Consider the following 14,267-nt stretch of genomic DNA (forward strand, 5'->3'; position numbering starts at 1 on the left):
ACCACCACACCCACCACCACGCCTCCCTCTCCATCTCATCCTCTCAATCAATTACTCTCTACTAATTCCATCTCCTCCCACCATGTCCTCCATCATTCCCCGCGCCGCCTTCCGCGCCGCGCCCCGCCTCCGCGCCCCATTCCGCCCGTCCACCGCCCTCCGCGATGCCACCGCTGCCAGCGAGCGGGAGCATAGCAAGACGGCGATGAAGAAGGAGGCGAAGCTGGATCCGGAGCTTTATGTACGTGATCCTTGGAGATAGGGGTGGTGGATGCAATTGAGGAGAATCAATGGCGCGGAGAGGGAGAAAGAAAGTGAGAGAGAGGGCTAACGTGGTGTTGTAGATCCTCGCCGCGGTCATGGTTGGTGCGGGTGGGCTTGCCGGGTGGTATTTCTGTACGATGATTCGCATCTTTGGAGATGGCGGTGGTGCTGACTTGGTGATGTAGCGACGAACCTGACGTCCGGGAGCTCAGAGTCGCCGGTTGGGAAGAAGGAGGGATCCGAGCCGTGGAAGACGGGCACTGATGGGAAATATCAGTACTACCCCGGCGGCGATGCGTCGAAGGGGGCTCGTGATGCTCCGTCTGCGGTGAATGAGTCGATCATTCCCAATGTCACGCTGCCGAAGGTTTGTGGTGGACCCAACCCCATTTAACGAGCGACTACTAATGACATCTTTAGTCACTTCACGATAAATATAACAAGTACGGGAAGGACATCTCCGAATGGTGAGCGTGGAAAGTGTACGGAAAGCGTGGAGGATGTGGTTGGATTGTATCGATAGGATCATTGGGCCTGGTTGTGGTTTCAGAGTGTATATATGATGCCGTCATTACCAGAGCTAGTTTAGGGGATCGAATAGACAGCTTGATTGGATTCATCTCGCCTAGATTGTATGTATCTCGTCTACAGCGAGGTGCGGCTGCTTCATTTTTGCTGGCAGCTTGAAGCTCAACGTCCCAGAATCCTACAATAGCCTCCGATTGATCCTGGAGGAGGCGTTCCTCGGCTTAGCCCTCCATGGTAATGATACAACTCGTACAGAAACGAGGGATTCGATATCGGACAATAAACATATCCCTACATCGCCAGGCCCTCCTTTATCAACCCCTACCGATACCTCTGATGCAACTGCCTAATCTGCTCCTCCAAACTCAATCCCTGCAAACCTCTCCCATCACCTCCCACCGCCCCCACCGCCCCCGGGGGCACCGGCACCTGCTCCGCCGCCTGCAACTTCGCCATCTTCCGCCGCTGCTCCTCCTCCGGCGTAATGGCCTGCCCGGTGATGGGATCGAACACGTCGGAGCGCTGCGACGCGAGGCGCTTGAGGTTGTTAGCGACCTCGGCGGTGGAGAGGTTGGTGGTACTTTGGCGTTGGTCGGAGAGGGCTTTTTGTTCGCGCCAGTTGGGGTCGAGGAGTTCGACTGGGATAAGTTGTTAGCATTGCTTCAGATAATATGGTATGGTGCTTGAAAGGGGGGGACAACTTACTCTTCATATGGTTCTCCCATTCCTCCGCCGGGATCACCTGCTTGCAATTCGGGCAAAGATACCCATTCTGCTGCTGTCGCTTCGCCTGTGCACGCGGCACATAGTCGCTCCGGATCTTCATCGTCCCCGGACCGCCCTTCGCGGCTGCCTGCGCTTGCTGCGCGCGTTCGTTGGCGGCCATCTGCTCGCGGAGGCGGTCGTTTGGCGCGTGGGATGCGGCGGCCATCGGCATGGGGGGGCCCATTGGTTGGGGCGAGATGGGCGGCTGGGGGATATGGGGTGGGGGGAAGGGCGTGGCGGCGGCGGGGGAGGGGGTGAAGTAGGCTTGTTGCATGTCGTCGGTAGGCATGGCTTCTTCGATGCGCATGGTGTGCGGTGCGAGGGACATCATGGCTTTTTGTTCGAGGGAGGCGGATTGGAGGTCGTTAAGGGAGGTGGGGGGAGGGAGCTCGGTGTGGTCGTCAGTTTCGTTGAAGAGGACGGTTTCGACGACAACGAAGTCGTGCCAGTCGATCTGCGCGTAGGAGAACCGGTCGGCTTCTTCGGCTTCTTCTTTCTGTTGGCGCTGTTGTTCTTGGTATTTGACCCATTCGGCTCGCCGTCTCGCTTTCTCCAAGACGCGATACCGGTCCGTGACGTTGCCCTGAAGCTGCTGTATTCGCCCTTTCTCCGCCTTGCCACCATTCACGACTCCCCCATTCAATAACTCCGTATATTGATCCACCAGCCGGCTGAAGTACTGATACAGACTGTGCTGCGGTCGCAAGAAGTCAAACTGATAGTTCCCCGACTCCTTCTGCGATAACTGCGTCATCCATCCTCTCCCGTTCTTCGCAACGTACAGCGCCGTCAACTTCACCACATCCAGATCCTGCGCGCTGATGTTCGGCATCCGCGCACTAAACTGAAAGTCCGGCGGCGGTTCCGGCCCTTTCGGTTTCTCCGGCGCCTTCACCGCGCCACCCTCCTCCACGCGCCCAGCCGACACCGCCGTGCCTCTGCCCTCCTTGACCTCGCTGAGCCGCCACGCATAGAAAGGGTTGTAAGCGTCGTTTTCGCTGAGGAACGAGAACTTGGGATTCTGCTGTTCTTTGGTGCGGATTCGCTCTTCGAACACGGTGCCGTTTCGGGCCACGTAGCCGGCGGTCTTTTCGACGATGGCGCGAATGTCTTTGGGGGGCAACACGACGCCTGGAGGAGGCTTGCTAACCACCTCCTCGAACGAGGTGTCGGCGGCGGGCGCCATTGTTACGCGTTTGTGATGGATTCCTGGTTACTAACAGCGCTTCGTGATAAGGTGGTGTTCGTTGGAGGTGTTCTAGAAGGTTGATTGTCGCGATTTCGGGGTTGATGGGGTTGCAGATTGACATTATTAGTATCAGAATCGAATGAATGAATGATCGAATCGAAGGACCCGCTTTTTCTTTCCAGCCCTACACCTCCTCAGCTAAGAACAATGCAACTCCCCCCCAGTCCCTTGAGTTTCGAAAGTAAACATGCTGAAATCAATATGCCGAGTCTCCTGCGGCGGAGTCTTACCTGTTTCTACTGCGGAACAAAATCTAACCTCAGATTTGATGGCAAGATCAGGAAGTTCCGCTGTCAAAGTTGCGAGGCGGTAAATTATCTGGACGAGGTATGTGTATGCCTCGACAATACTCGAGAAGGTCTAATCGTTGCTGTAGAAAGGCCAAATTACAGATCCTCCGACGAATGGAACTCCGCAGAATACGCATTATGCCATTCAGGTACCGCGTCCGAGGTCCCCTGAGCTGGACGCGCAAGACACCTCCCTGTTCTGCTCGACTTGCTTGAAGAACCAATATCTCGTCACCCAGGCACTCGCATCATATCTACCCTCGACGGATGATCCTCAATATGCGGAGTTCGAAGCATCGCACCCGGAATACAAGGCGCAGCTAGAGGAGCGCTATCCCCAAGTATGCGCCAAATGCGAGCCACGAGTACGCAGGCGCATCCAGACTGCCCAGTATGCTGCTCGGTCGGATCACCTCCGACGAGTCATGGAGCGGAATAGAGGTAGTTCAGGAACATACACTACTCCTACTACTTCGGGAGGTTCATGGAAAGGCGGTCTCGTCAATCTTTGCGGGTTGATATGGTGGTCCAGCGCCTTGGTCCAGATTGTCTGGCACTTGTCGACCTTCTTGGTTGATTGGGAGGGCTCAGCACCCACTGTAGACGTACGACCGGAAGCAGGAACTTGTCTCCAGAATGCAATTACGACCGCCGCCCTTGACTATGGGTGTTTCGACTCCGTCCACAGGGGTGCAATACATGCGCTCATGCTTGGAATCCTCGTCATCTGGTGGAGTCCGGCGTTGAATGTGAAGTTGAGAACATCTAGGGCCCACCTTATGCGCGTAGGACAACATATATTCATGCAAGCAGTCGTGCTAGCTATCCGGTCGGTGGCTTGGTGGACTCTGGCATATCCAACAGTGCTTGGACTTACCCTCCCTGCGTTTCGCGGCGCACACGCGTTCATGGTCCTTTTCATCATCATTGTAAGTAAACCTTGTTTGAGGATGGCCGAGATGCTAACAAGGATAGGGGATGTATCTTGGGTATACCGTCATGTATCTCCAGAAGCCGCCTCCGATCAAATTCAGCACCAACATAGAACCCCTGCTTCCAGAAAGAAGCCAGGACAAGCCTGAGGTGGCATCCGAGCTCAATCATCTCGAGTCATTATACCTTAATAAATCTCCGATGCGCTTCGGATCGAGCGAGACCGGACAATCAGCTTTTCCTATTGAAAATCTGGGATCTCCGATTACACCCTCTCTGGATCGCCAAAGTGCTCGGACACCATCCATATACGCCAACACTGAAGCGGGTGCATCAGATGACGACACCGAAACCACCGCCGAATACGATCCAGATAACAATATGGACTGGACACCGACGCAGCCGGATCAGCTCAGCCTTCGCCATCCGGCGTTCAGCCCTCCCCGATCCTTCCAGAAGTCCACATCCTTCTCCCCGCCCAACGCCGCATATAACCAAGCGCTCGGCGTCTCCTCTCCCAACCAATCGTTCACAACTGTCGGCGCCTCGCAGTCCAACCCCCTCCTCGGAAGCAACCCATACGAACCCTCCCCCTTCCGTGGTCCGCTTCCCGCCGCCCCGATCCACCCCAACCACAAAGCGCGCAACCCTCTTCTCCGACAACAGTTCCGAAAAACGGGCGAGCAGACGCAGGAGCAGTTCTTGGGGCAGCTGATGAGCAATTTGGGGAGCTCGAAGCAAGTATCGCCGCAGGGGGGAAAGAAGCGCGCGGAGATGGTGCTGCAAAAACCGCAATGGGTGATGGAGGAGAAACCGAAGGATACGGGGCTCGAGTCGTTGTTTGATCGGGTGTTTACGATTGGTGATCACCCGGCGCACGCGGGTGGGGAACAGGCGGTGGTGGGGGCGGAAAAGGGACGGGCGAGTGGCCTGGGAGGTGGGCAGCAACGCTCAGTGATGGATTCCATGACAGGAATTGTGGTGTTTGGATTACTTGCAGCGGTGTTAGGGTCCGCAGGATGGGTGTGGAGTGTCTTTGGGTCAGGGGCCGGTTCATCTAGCATAGCCGTAGAGCAGTAACTTCAATGATATCGCGCAATACGCGCTTCCTCCTCCACGTCATCCATCGCCATGATTCCCCCTATCTATCCAACCCCAACCTCCGCTCCACCTCCCGCACGATCCCCGTCCACTCATACATCGCCCCATTCCCCGTATCCCCACATGACAGCGTCTTCTCCTGCGGCCGCAACAACTCCACCCATCCCCCCACCTTCACCCCCCACTCCCCCTCCAACACCCCCACCTGCCGCCCCGTAATCGGCTGCTCCCACATCGCCGTATTCATCGCCGGCGCCACCAGTATCAGCTTCTTCCGATACCTCCTGGTCCGCGCCTCCCCAGCTGTCTTCTCCCCCGCGTCCACCTCCACCTCCACCCCCTCCGGCACCGTCACCGTCGGCCCCAGCACCCCCTCCTGCTCCGGCAACAAGTCCACCAACCCTGTCGTATCCCACGCGCGAATCACGCTCGTCAGAAGATTATCCGCCACGCCGTGCACCATCTTCGCCAACGTATTCGCGCTCATCGGCGCCACCACCATAACATGCGCCCATTTCCGCAGCTCGATATGCAAGATGCTGTTTCCCCGCACCCAGGGGACCGTCCACTCGTCCGCGTCCTGGTAGATGGCATCGACGCGGGGAATAGCGGCGAGGGACTCAAGGGCGGGTTGTTCAGCGGATTGGGACTGGAGGAAGTGGGTGGCGGAGGGGGTGAGGAGGAGGCGGAGGGAGACGGTAGGGTGGGCGGCAAGGGCGGCGGCGATGAGGGGGAGTTTGATGGTCGCAACAGAGCCGGAGGCAGCGAGGAGGATGTGGTGTTTGTTGTCGGTGGCGTGGGTGGAGGCGAGGAGCGGGAGGCTGGCGAGGGGGAAGGGGTTGGGGGTTGGTTGGGTCATGTTGGTCTCATGTCGAAGGATGGTTCGTTGGGTTTCGAGGTCGTGGAACTCGGAGGATATATGTGGATGACGATGGTACTACCAGTTGAATTCCACCTCTCTACCAGGCTCTTGAGGACAATGAAGAGGATCCTAATATTTCACGAAGATTACTTGCCACGAGTTGAACATGTCGTTTTGTGAAATCTCCGAAAGGGCGTGAAGGCATTGATGGGAAGTTGATATAATTACACAGACCGATGGATCTCATTTGGTTGGGTTCCCTTTATGGTATGCCGATTTGACCCGCAATATCCCGTCCACCATAGTAGGAGTTATCATCTGCTCGTAAGTATGCGAACAAACGGGCCAGTGTGATTGTCACGATATCTGTTTAACATATATTCTGGATGTTTCTGCTGGACTACGCTCTGCGTCTAAGCCACCAATGGAAGACTGGCAGCACCTTGTGGGTTTCAGCTTAACCCGAACTAGTTGGGCAGCCTAGCTTCCTCCAGGGGATTCAAACAACCTTTAGGGGTCAATTAGAGCCACCGTATACCCAATATCAAGTCCAAGGTACCTTCTACGTCTGCCTTTCTACGATCGTGTTTGGCGAGCGAGATTCTCGACGAAGAATCAGCCAACATGTGCCTCGCTTCTCTCCATTCCACCAAGATATACCCACAAAGTCAACACTCCCGTCATCGGTGAAATAGGAACTACGTCCCGCAAACCAAGAGTATCTCCTAGCCACGGCCAGGATGGTGATGCTCATCATGCCGAACCATCCCGCGTCGCATCATCTGCCTTGCGTTTCCGCTTCGTTCCAAAAAGTGGATCATCGATAATCGCCTCCTTCACGGACGGCTTCTCAACTTCTTCAATCTGTCCATGATTCCTCATGTGGACTTTCCTCCAATTGACCTCCCCGCCGTCCGCTTCGCGCGTCTTGGCGGCGTTCAATTTCGCCGCGCGGATGCTGACGCGGGCGTAGAAGAATAGCAATCCCGCCATGGTGAAGGCTGCTAATGGAGCGACGATTGTCTGGGAGCTTCGTGTCAGCGGGATGGCTTGGAGGTTGGCGTTCGGAATTCGCGTTCGGGAAGGGGTGGATTACTCTTGAGTTGAGGGGAAATCCCCTTCGAGATCCTGATACTGGTCGGGAGATCTCGTTGGCCTTGTCAGGGCTTCGAGGCATGGACAAGCGGCCTCCCATTTTGTTGTGACTTCTTGTGACGCATACACCGAAGGATTCGCTGTTGAATGGTCTGTTTAGAAGGGTTGGTCTGGTTACAGATGACAATTGACTTCTAAGACAGCATTTCTTGCGTGTTCTGTGCTGTTACCACATACTTTTGCCACCCGTAATTACAACAGCAATGTAATAATACAGGACTCATCTAACCACAGTATTTCGACAACATCATGGACAACAGAGGAGCTGATGCATCATGAATCTGATGGATGATGTCGAGTTTGAAATACGGGCCGTGCTTGGGAACTGCACGCTGCTGACCAATCAGCAATAGCGCCAGCCGGCAATATAATTCTGGACCCTCTACCTTTAACCACATCTTCATCTTACGGCGAGATCAAGATATTCCCTCTTTCCTGCTTACAAGTTAGCCTACCTGCCCTTTAGTCCAGACCTCTGAACCCTCCGGATCCCAAGCACATCTTAACTCCGACAGGAACCAGCGCGATATCCCATCCTAATCACGTCATTGTGCTTCATTCTCCCTGCAGCATTACCGGGTATTTGTCAAGAGAATTCACCCGAGTGGCAATCTCCTCAGACATTCGCAAAGGATCTATAAATTCGTTAAATACACGTGAAATCCGCCAAATCCGCCAAACTGTCTTTCATCACCCCAATCCGTGTCTCACTCCCCCGGCTCAAGCTGGCAAATCAAAGACTTTCCGCCGTCTCGCAGCATTTCTCCACAACAAGAGACCTCATGGCGCCCATCACGAAAGAATGCGATTACCTGGTGATTGGCGGGGGTAGTGGGGGTCTGGCATCTGCTAGGAGAGCCAGTGCCTGGTATGGTGCCAAGGCGATTGCTATCGAAGCAAAGCGATTGGGAGGCACATGTGTCAATGTTGGGTATGTGAGGTGTCCCTGGATGGTTGGGTTTTACTGACAAGTTCGATAAGATGTGTGCCAAAGAAAGTCACTTGGAATGCTGCTCATATTGCGGAGACGATACACCAGGCCAAGGCATATGGGTTCTCTGTACAACATACAGCTCCATTTGACTGGAATTCTTTCAAAAACAAGAGAGATGCATATGTCACGCGTCTGAACGGTATTTACGAGCGAAACCTCGGAAATGACAAAGTGGAATATATCCATGGATTTGCCCGCTTCACCGGCAAGCAAGAGGTGGAAGTCACGACAGATGACGGAAGCAAAGTTCAAATCAAAGGCAAGAAAATTCTCATTGCTGTCGGTGGTCGACCAGCGCTACCCGACCTTCCTGGGATCGAACTGGCCCTTACTAGCGATGGATTCTTCGAGATCGAGCAGCAGCCGAAAAAGGTGGCAATCGTCGGTGCAGGATATATTGCCGTCGAGTTTGCAGGCATGTTCCAGTCGCTCGGAACCGAAACTCATCTGTTCATCCGCCATGACCACTTCCTACGAACCTTCGACCCGATGATCCAAGAAAAGGTCACAGCCGAGTACGTGAGGCAAGGGATCAACGTACACAAAAATTCAGAAGCAGCCAGGATCGAAGATATTGGCGGCGGCAAGAAGCGGTTCCATTACTCCGACAAGGATGGTGAATCGAGCGTTGATGTGGACGAAGTCATTTTCGCCGTTGGTCGGAAACCCGAGATCGATGGCATGGGACTTGAGAACGTCGGCCTGAAGCTCAATGAAAAGTCACATGTCGTCGTGGACGAGTATCAGAACACCAATGTCGAGAACGTCTATGCTCTTGGAGATGTGTGCGACAAAGGTTTCGAACTGACTCCTGTCGCCATTGCAGCCGGTCGACGCCTTTCAGATCGCCTATTCGGAGGAAAGACTGATGCCCACTTGATCTACGAAAATATCCCTTCTGTGGTCTTCTCGCATCCGGAAGTTGGTTCAATCGGCCTGACTGAACCGGAAGCTCGGCAGAAGTTCGGCGATGAGAACATCAAGATCTACTCTACTGGCTTCACTGACATGTACTTTGCCATGATGGAGCCAGAAGACAAGGGGCCAACAGCATATAAATTGGTGTGTGCTGGTCCTGAAGAGAAGGTGGTTGGTCTTCATATTATGGGATCTTCCAGCAGCGAGATTCTTCAGGGCTTCGGCGTTGCTGTGAAGATGGGTGCGACCAAGAAAGACTTTGACCAATGTGTTGCAATCCATCCGAGCAGTGCAGAAGAGCTAGTTACATTGAAGTAGTGGTCTTGGTTCGGCTTGGACTAATAGCGTACAGACCGACCACCAAAACACTTCCCTGTTAGACTGTGACATCCCTATTTGAAGACATGCTCATAAGGGTGCTGTACGGTGAATTCTCCTGAGTGTCAGGATGACCATTGTCCCATAGAGTTAGATGTTGCCTAGTGACTGGTTTAATTAACTGACACTTTCACTTTAACTTTTTATGCACTTTTTGATTCACTTCGCTTTGCGCCGGTTGATAATTTTCACTCCAGCCTTACCACAAGTCCTTCATTCACTTTCCCTTCTCCTTTCAGTACCACCATGTCATCGTTCGGTTGAACTCATCGCCTTTTCTATGATATTCCACTAACCTTTACAACTTCAATATCCGAAACCTCACTATCTTCTATTTCCCCCCCACGGTACAGCGACGTCGAACTCGCAACCATGACTGACCTCGCAATGGACATGCGGAATTCCACAATTCTACCTCCTGAGACACCGAAGGTGGCTAAAAGGTCCAGAATTCCGGTAGCTTCTTATCAGGAGATGTCTGATTTCGACTCCCCGGGAGCCCGTATGACCCCAAGTGCGATTCCCGTCAATCCAACTTCATCAACCCTATCTTCAATCGAACCAGTCTCACCTCTCTCACCTCTCTCATCCCCCATCTCTTCGGCGGATAGCCCTCCCTCTGAAGATTCATCACTCCACCTTGACTTGGATATCATTGAATGTGCCCTGAGTCCATTTTCTTCAAGCTCTGAAGATTTGACGAGCTCATCTCAAGCGTTATTCAAAGAGCTCGGCTCTGAGATTGCAGACATCATGGATCTCTACGGTGGAAAGCGGAAGAAATACGAGTCTGGGGCGACGCTCCGTGCACCTAGCAGCGGTGTCTCCTCTAGGCGCCAGAGCCAAGCGACAATCACTCAAACCGAAGGACCTCGCGTTGAGAAAGCGAAGCGGCGAAACTCTCTCCCTCCTTCAAAGCATTTACCAGAGCCGGGATGGCTGACAAATGAAGGCGATGACAATTATGAGTCTTCTGACTGGGAGACATTGCCAGGTGATGGCGAACCAGCACATCCTTTCACTTCGGAGGCTGACAATTTCACTTATGGTGATGATTCTCACTTGTCTGAAACTACGGGCATTCAATGGGAACCCTCCCAGAAACGCAGAAAGCACCACAAACGATGCAAGAGCTGTTCCTCAGGATTATCTGAAGGGAGTACTGCCGCAGGCAATGATGTTGGCGAGCAGGACAACATTTCAGCCTCGCCAACAGGTGTCGACGCCATCCTTGGAAAACCACTCACGTGGACTCAGTTCATGGACCTTCTGAACGAACCAGGGATGGAAGCCGTGAACAACGTATATGGCGTTAATCAGAGTCTTACAGCGATCCGAGAGTCACTGGAAAAGTTCGATCCAAGCGGACGAAGACTTCTTTCATATCCGGAGTTTGCCTCAATTCTGCGGAGGTCTATTCTCATTCCCAGTTCCAACCGTGCATCTGCTCCGGTAAATGCACTGCCGACGAGGACGTCAATTCACGATGCTTCTCGAGCGAACCATGCATCACGCTCATCAAGTGCACCGCAAGCGAGGGTGTCAGATTACGGAGTGACAGCGGTGCAACAAACCCAGAGCTTTGCTGTTGACTCTTTTAGTCAAAGGCAAGGACAAGACATTCACACGAACGCACGAAAAGAAGCTCCAGGGGCCCTGTATCTTCCCCCCCTTGATTTCTTGAAACCCGTCAAATACAGTCCTGGAAAAGTCAAAGACCATCGAGATTCAGTTGGTGTTGAAACGGTGCCGGCCCCTGACGACCACCAGGATCAAATCAAGCTAAATGGCAAACAGGCTCTGCTCTCTCCACTACTTGCCGATCAACCTGCAGAGCCTATGTTTGACCGACAGAGCGTTCATGGGCATGATGAACAACTGGAAGATGACTCACATGCAGAACAATCAGTCACGGGACGTGAATCCTCCCTTCAGACCATCAACGAAGATGAAGACCCATTCAACGACACTCAACAATCCGATATTCTACCACCAATCCCCCCGCGCAATCCCAAACGGCTGTCTTCATTCCGCAACTTGAGTGGATCTTGTCCTTCCAGTTTTCCTCGTGCGCCTACTCCTGATACGCCTAGCAAAGTACCTCACAATGCCTCCTCTAGAACAATCTCAAATGCAGGACCTTCAGCTGGCTGCGGTAAACTAGAGGGCACTGAGAAAAAGCCGACGGGGACCGTGGCGCATCGCTCTGTGCAAAGTCTCCGGGAAAGGTGGACTCCAAGACGATCTGTATCGGACAGTGTCGTGCCTGTGCGATCGTCTGCGCGATCGTCTGCACCGGTTTCTACTCAGCAGTATCGGCAGACGAGCTCAACCACTGGAAGTTATATAGCAGGTGTTGCTACAGGGAGCGCCCAAGATGCAGTCACACCAAGAACTTCATCTGCGAATCCCGCGCATAATCAGCAAACAATGGGACTTTCTTCCTCTCATGGTCAACCGGGCTCTGGCTACGACCAGCATGGCAACCAACAAACCGTCGCCGCTGAACCCACCGAGGACAGTGATGACGAACCCCAGACCGCCCCTTCCCCACCGCCCTCGAAATTCACCCCCGTGCAGCTCCCCATCAGTACTAAAGCTAGCCAACTCCTCGTCGGAAACTGGTGGGTCCAGCAAGCCCAAGACCGCGTCATGGCGGAGCGCGAGCGCAAGCGGCAAGAAGAACAGGAGGCCAGGCGCGCCGCCAAGCGGGAGTCCATGCAGCGCCTCACCTCAGCCGTCAAGCGAACCACCCAGGGCGTCAAGCGCCGTCTCTCCTTTGCCAACGGCTTCGGTAGCCCGCGGAACAGCTTGGACACTCCGCGGAAGAGCGAAGAGTCGACGGATGCATCGCCTAAGCAGCCGGAAGGTGCGACAAGCCCGGTCAACGCGGTGGATGGCTCATACCACCCTCCCCGCCGCGTTGACGGCCAAGAAAACCTCCGCGAACCAAAGACACAGCCGCAGGGTCCGGCCTCAGCTACCCCGAGCACTCTTCTCTTCGGAAACACAAGCACTGCGGTCGGTGGAGCCGCTGCAACCTCCCCGCTCCCTTCTAGTCGTATCCCCCGTCCGGCGTTCTACGTCTCGCCACAGTTCGACAGCACCCTGTTCACCAGTCAACCGCGCAATAGCTTCCGTCGACATATCGGCCCCGAGGCGATGCGGCGGGCGCAGGTGGGGCGCGGAATTGAACACCATGAGAATCTAGCGACGGCGACGGCGGTCCCGGCTGAGATGGCAGCGGCCCCAGTGGAGGAGGTACCAGCGCCGGAGCCGCAGCCGGAGAGGGTGTGGCGAGCGTCGCTTGTGGAGAGGGGGTGGATGGCAGTTGAGGGAACAATTGTGGATGAGAGGAAGGTGCCAAGGAAGAATGAGGAGAGTGATGATGCGGAGTCGTTTGATGCGAGGCGGCATTGAGTGGATGTGCCAGAGGTGACATGTCGTTGAAGGGCGTGCTGACGAGGCCGTGGTGATTCAGCAGGACTGGCAATCCGTTTCGTTGTGCGGCATGCGGATATTGCCCTCTTTGTTGACTGACTGGCCTTGATGGATTGGTGCTCTACATGTGGCCAGAGGCGGCGGATGCCCAACTCGTATTCCCTTTTCTTCATATTACCCTTATCTTATTGTCCCCGTCGATTCCCATTTCCCTTTTCATCCGTCACCGTTTCTTCACCCCCCTCTCCTCCCCTACATGTACACTTATCCGCGTTTTCCCTTGTCAGATCGAACTACAAGATGACCGACTTCTTCAAACAGCTCGCTTCTTTGGTTCACAGCGAAGAGGTACATATCATCGGATGCTACCTCATAGGCAGTTATAGTCGGACTTCAGCATATGCTATCAGTCAGCATAGCTTATATGGTATTCTCCATAGCTCTAAAAATACAATAAAAAGATCCCTGAATTCTCAATGATCGACGTGATCATGATCTACCAGTGACTTTTGCTATTTTAGCATCATTGGTAACATCGAATCCTTTCCATCCCGATTTCTCATCTCATCGTAGTCCGTCATTCATCGTGTATCGTCAACCTACGCATCCATCACCTCCCCACCTCCATTTTACGAATCTCTCCATCCGGGACATACCCATCACATACCGCCTCCAGACTATGCACATTCAACTCCTCATACCGCCCCTGCAACTCCCCCCTGCACGTCCCCTCCACCTCCTCCATCACCCTCCCACACCACCTCTCATCCACCCGCACCGCCGTCGGATTCCCCGGACACTCCACACGATACCTCCATCGCGCCAACCGTCGGTCCGCCTCCTCGCACTCCACCACCATTTCCCACCGCTGCGGCATCACAAACACCCTCTCACTCCACAACTCCCCGATAAAAAAACTCGCGTTCGTCGCGATGAACGTCTCGAGGAATAGATCGCTGAGCGCCCAGCGCGCCGCCTTGGGGTCCATACCGGAGTTGGGCCAGATCTGTGCTTCGGCGTCGAGGTCGCAGCCGACGTGCGGGACAAGGAAGTCAGTGAGCGTGCGGGTGTAGAGGCGGCTGCCGTCGGGGCGGGAGGTGAGATTCCAGGGTTGTTCGGGCCGCTCGAGGGCGAAGTAGAGGGGGCTGGGGCCGATGTGCATGGTTGAGCGGCCATGCATGTCGAGGTGGATGAGGGAGGGGTGGGTAGTGGTGGTGAGGGTGGTGTGGTGGTTGATTTTGGGGGTGGTGGAAGAGTTGGTGGTGGGGGGGCAGGAGCGGAGGGCGGTGGTGAGGGTGGGGAGGAAGAGGAGGGGGATGGTGAGAATGGACAGCATTGTGGTGGTGTCTGTCGATGGTGGGCTAGTTAAGAAGTCCTGGAGGTCTTTGA

At 54.5% G+C, this 14,267-nt stretch overlaps 8 protein-coding genes across 8 annotated transcripts; 4 read left to right on the top strand and 4 right to left on the bottom strand.

Annotated features, from left to right (window-relative positions):
- Positions 1-14: 14 nt before the first annotated feature.
- On the top strand, positions 15-1,184 carry P152DRAFT_440784 (uncharacterized protein). Its single transcript, XM_033677678.1, has 4 exons — positions 15-241; positions 345-396; positions 450-631; positions 685-1,184. The coding sequence occupies exons 1-4, from the start codon at positions 83-85 to the stop codon at positions 733-735; spliced, it is 444 nt and encodes a 147-aa protein (XP_033531761.1). The 5' UTR covers positions 15-82; the 3' UTR covers positions 736-1,184.
- On the bottom strand, positions 856-2,852 carry P152DRAFT_421781 (Surp module). The gene is made up of 2 exons (XM_033677173.1): positions 1,498-2,852; positions 856-1,430 (listed from the first exon to the last, which is right to left on the bottom strand). The coding sequence occupies exons 1-2, from the start codon at positions 2,741-2,743 to the stop codon at positions 1,114-1,116; spliced, it is 1,563 nt and encodes a 520-aa protein (XP_033531762.1). The 5' UTR covers positions 2,744-2,852; the 3' UTR covers positions 856-1,113.
- Positions 2,853-3,007: 155 nt separating this feature from the next.
- P152DRAFT_475970 (uncharacterized protein) lies at positions 3,008-5,109 on the top strand (the record flags this gene model as incomplete). Its single annotated transcript, XM_033681460.1, has 3 exons — positions 3,008-3,133; positions 3,183-4,025; positions 4,072-5,109. 3 exons carry the CDS (start codon positions 3,008-3,010, stop codon positions 5,107-5,109), a joined length of 2,007 nt encoding a protein of 668 aa, XP_033531763.1.
- A 70-nt stretch (positions 5,110-5,179) lies between these two features.
- On the bottom strand, positions 5,180-5,938 carry P152DRAFT_371281 (putative flavo protein; the record flags this gene model as incomplete). Its single annotated transcript, XM_033675518.1, has 2 exons — positions 5,180-5,411; positions 5,520-5,938. Coding segments are annotated over 2 exons (651 nt in total), but the record flags the coding sequence as incomplete, so codon positions are not given.
- A 398-nt stretch (positions 5,939-6,336) lies between these two features.
- Positions 6,337-7,427, bottom strand: P152DRAFT_460928 (uncharacterized protein). The gene is made up of 2 exons (XM_033680015.1): positions 7,089-7,427; positions 6,337-7,015 (listed from the first exon to the last, which is right to left on the bottom strand). Exons 1-2 carry the CDS (start codon positions 7,185-7,187, stop codon positions 6,746-6,748), a joined length of 369 nt encoding a protein of 122 aa, XP_033531765.1. The 5' UTR covers positions 7,188-7,427; the 3' UTR covers positions 6,337-6,745.
- Positions 7,428-7,558: 131 nt separating this feature from the next.
- Positions 7,559-9,591, top strand: P152DRAFT_421790 (uncharacterized protein). Its single transcript, XM_033677174.1, has 2 exons — positions 7,559-8,078; positions 8,129-9,591. The coding sequence occupies exons 1-2, from the start codon at positions 7,930-7,932 to the stop codon at positions 9,375-9,377; spliced, it is 1,398 nt and encodes a 465-aa protein (XP_033531766.1). The 5' UTR covers positions 7,559-7,929; the 3' UTR covers positions 9,378-9,591.
- Positions 9,592-9,809: 218 nt separating this feature from the next.
- P152DRAFT_451499 (uncharacterized protein) lies at positions 9,810-12,857 on the top strand (the record flags this gene model as incomplete). The annotated part of the gene is made up of 1 exon (XM_033678232.1): positions 9,810-12,857. The coding sequence occupies one exon, from the start codon at positions 9,810-9,812 to the stop codon at positions 12,855-12,857; it is 3,048 nt and encodes a 1,015-aa protein (XP_033531767.1).
- Positions 12,858-13,488: 631 nt separating this feature from the next.
- P152DRAFT_475975 (uncharacterized protein) lies at positions 13,489-14,214 on the bottom strand (the record flags this gene model as incomplete). Its single annotated transcript, XM_033681461.1, has 1 exon — positions 13,489-14,214. The coding sequence occupies one exon, from the start codon at positions 14,212-14,214 to the stop codon at positions 13,489-13,491; it is 726 nt and encodes a 241-aa protein (XP_033531768.1).
- Positions 14,215-14,267: the final 53 nt, after the last annotated feature.

The sequence above is a fragment of the Eremomyces bilateralis genome, assembly GCF_010015585.1.
Source record: "Eremomyces bilateralis CBS 781.70 unplaced genomic scaffold P152scaffold_20, whole genome shotgun sequence".
In the NCBI taxonomy this organism is placed as follows: Eukaryota; Fungi; Ascomycota; class Dothideomycetes; order Eremomycetales; family Eremomycetaceae; genus Eremomyces; species Eremomyces bilateralis.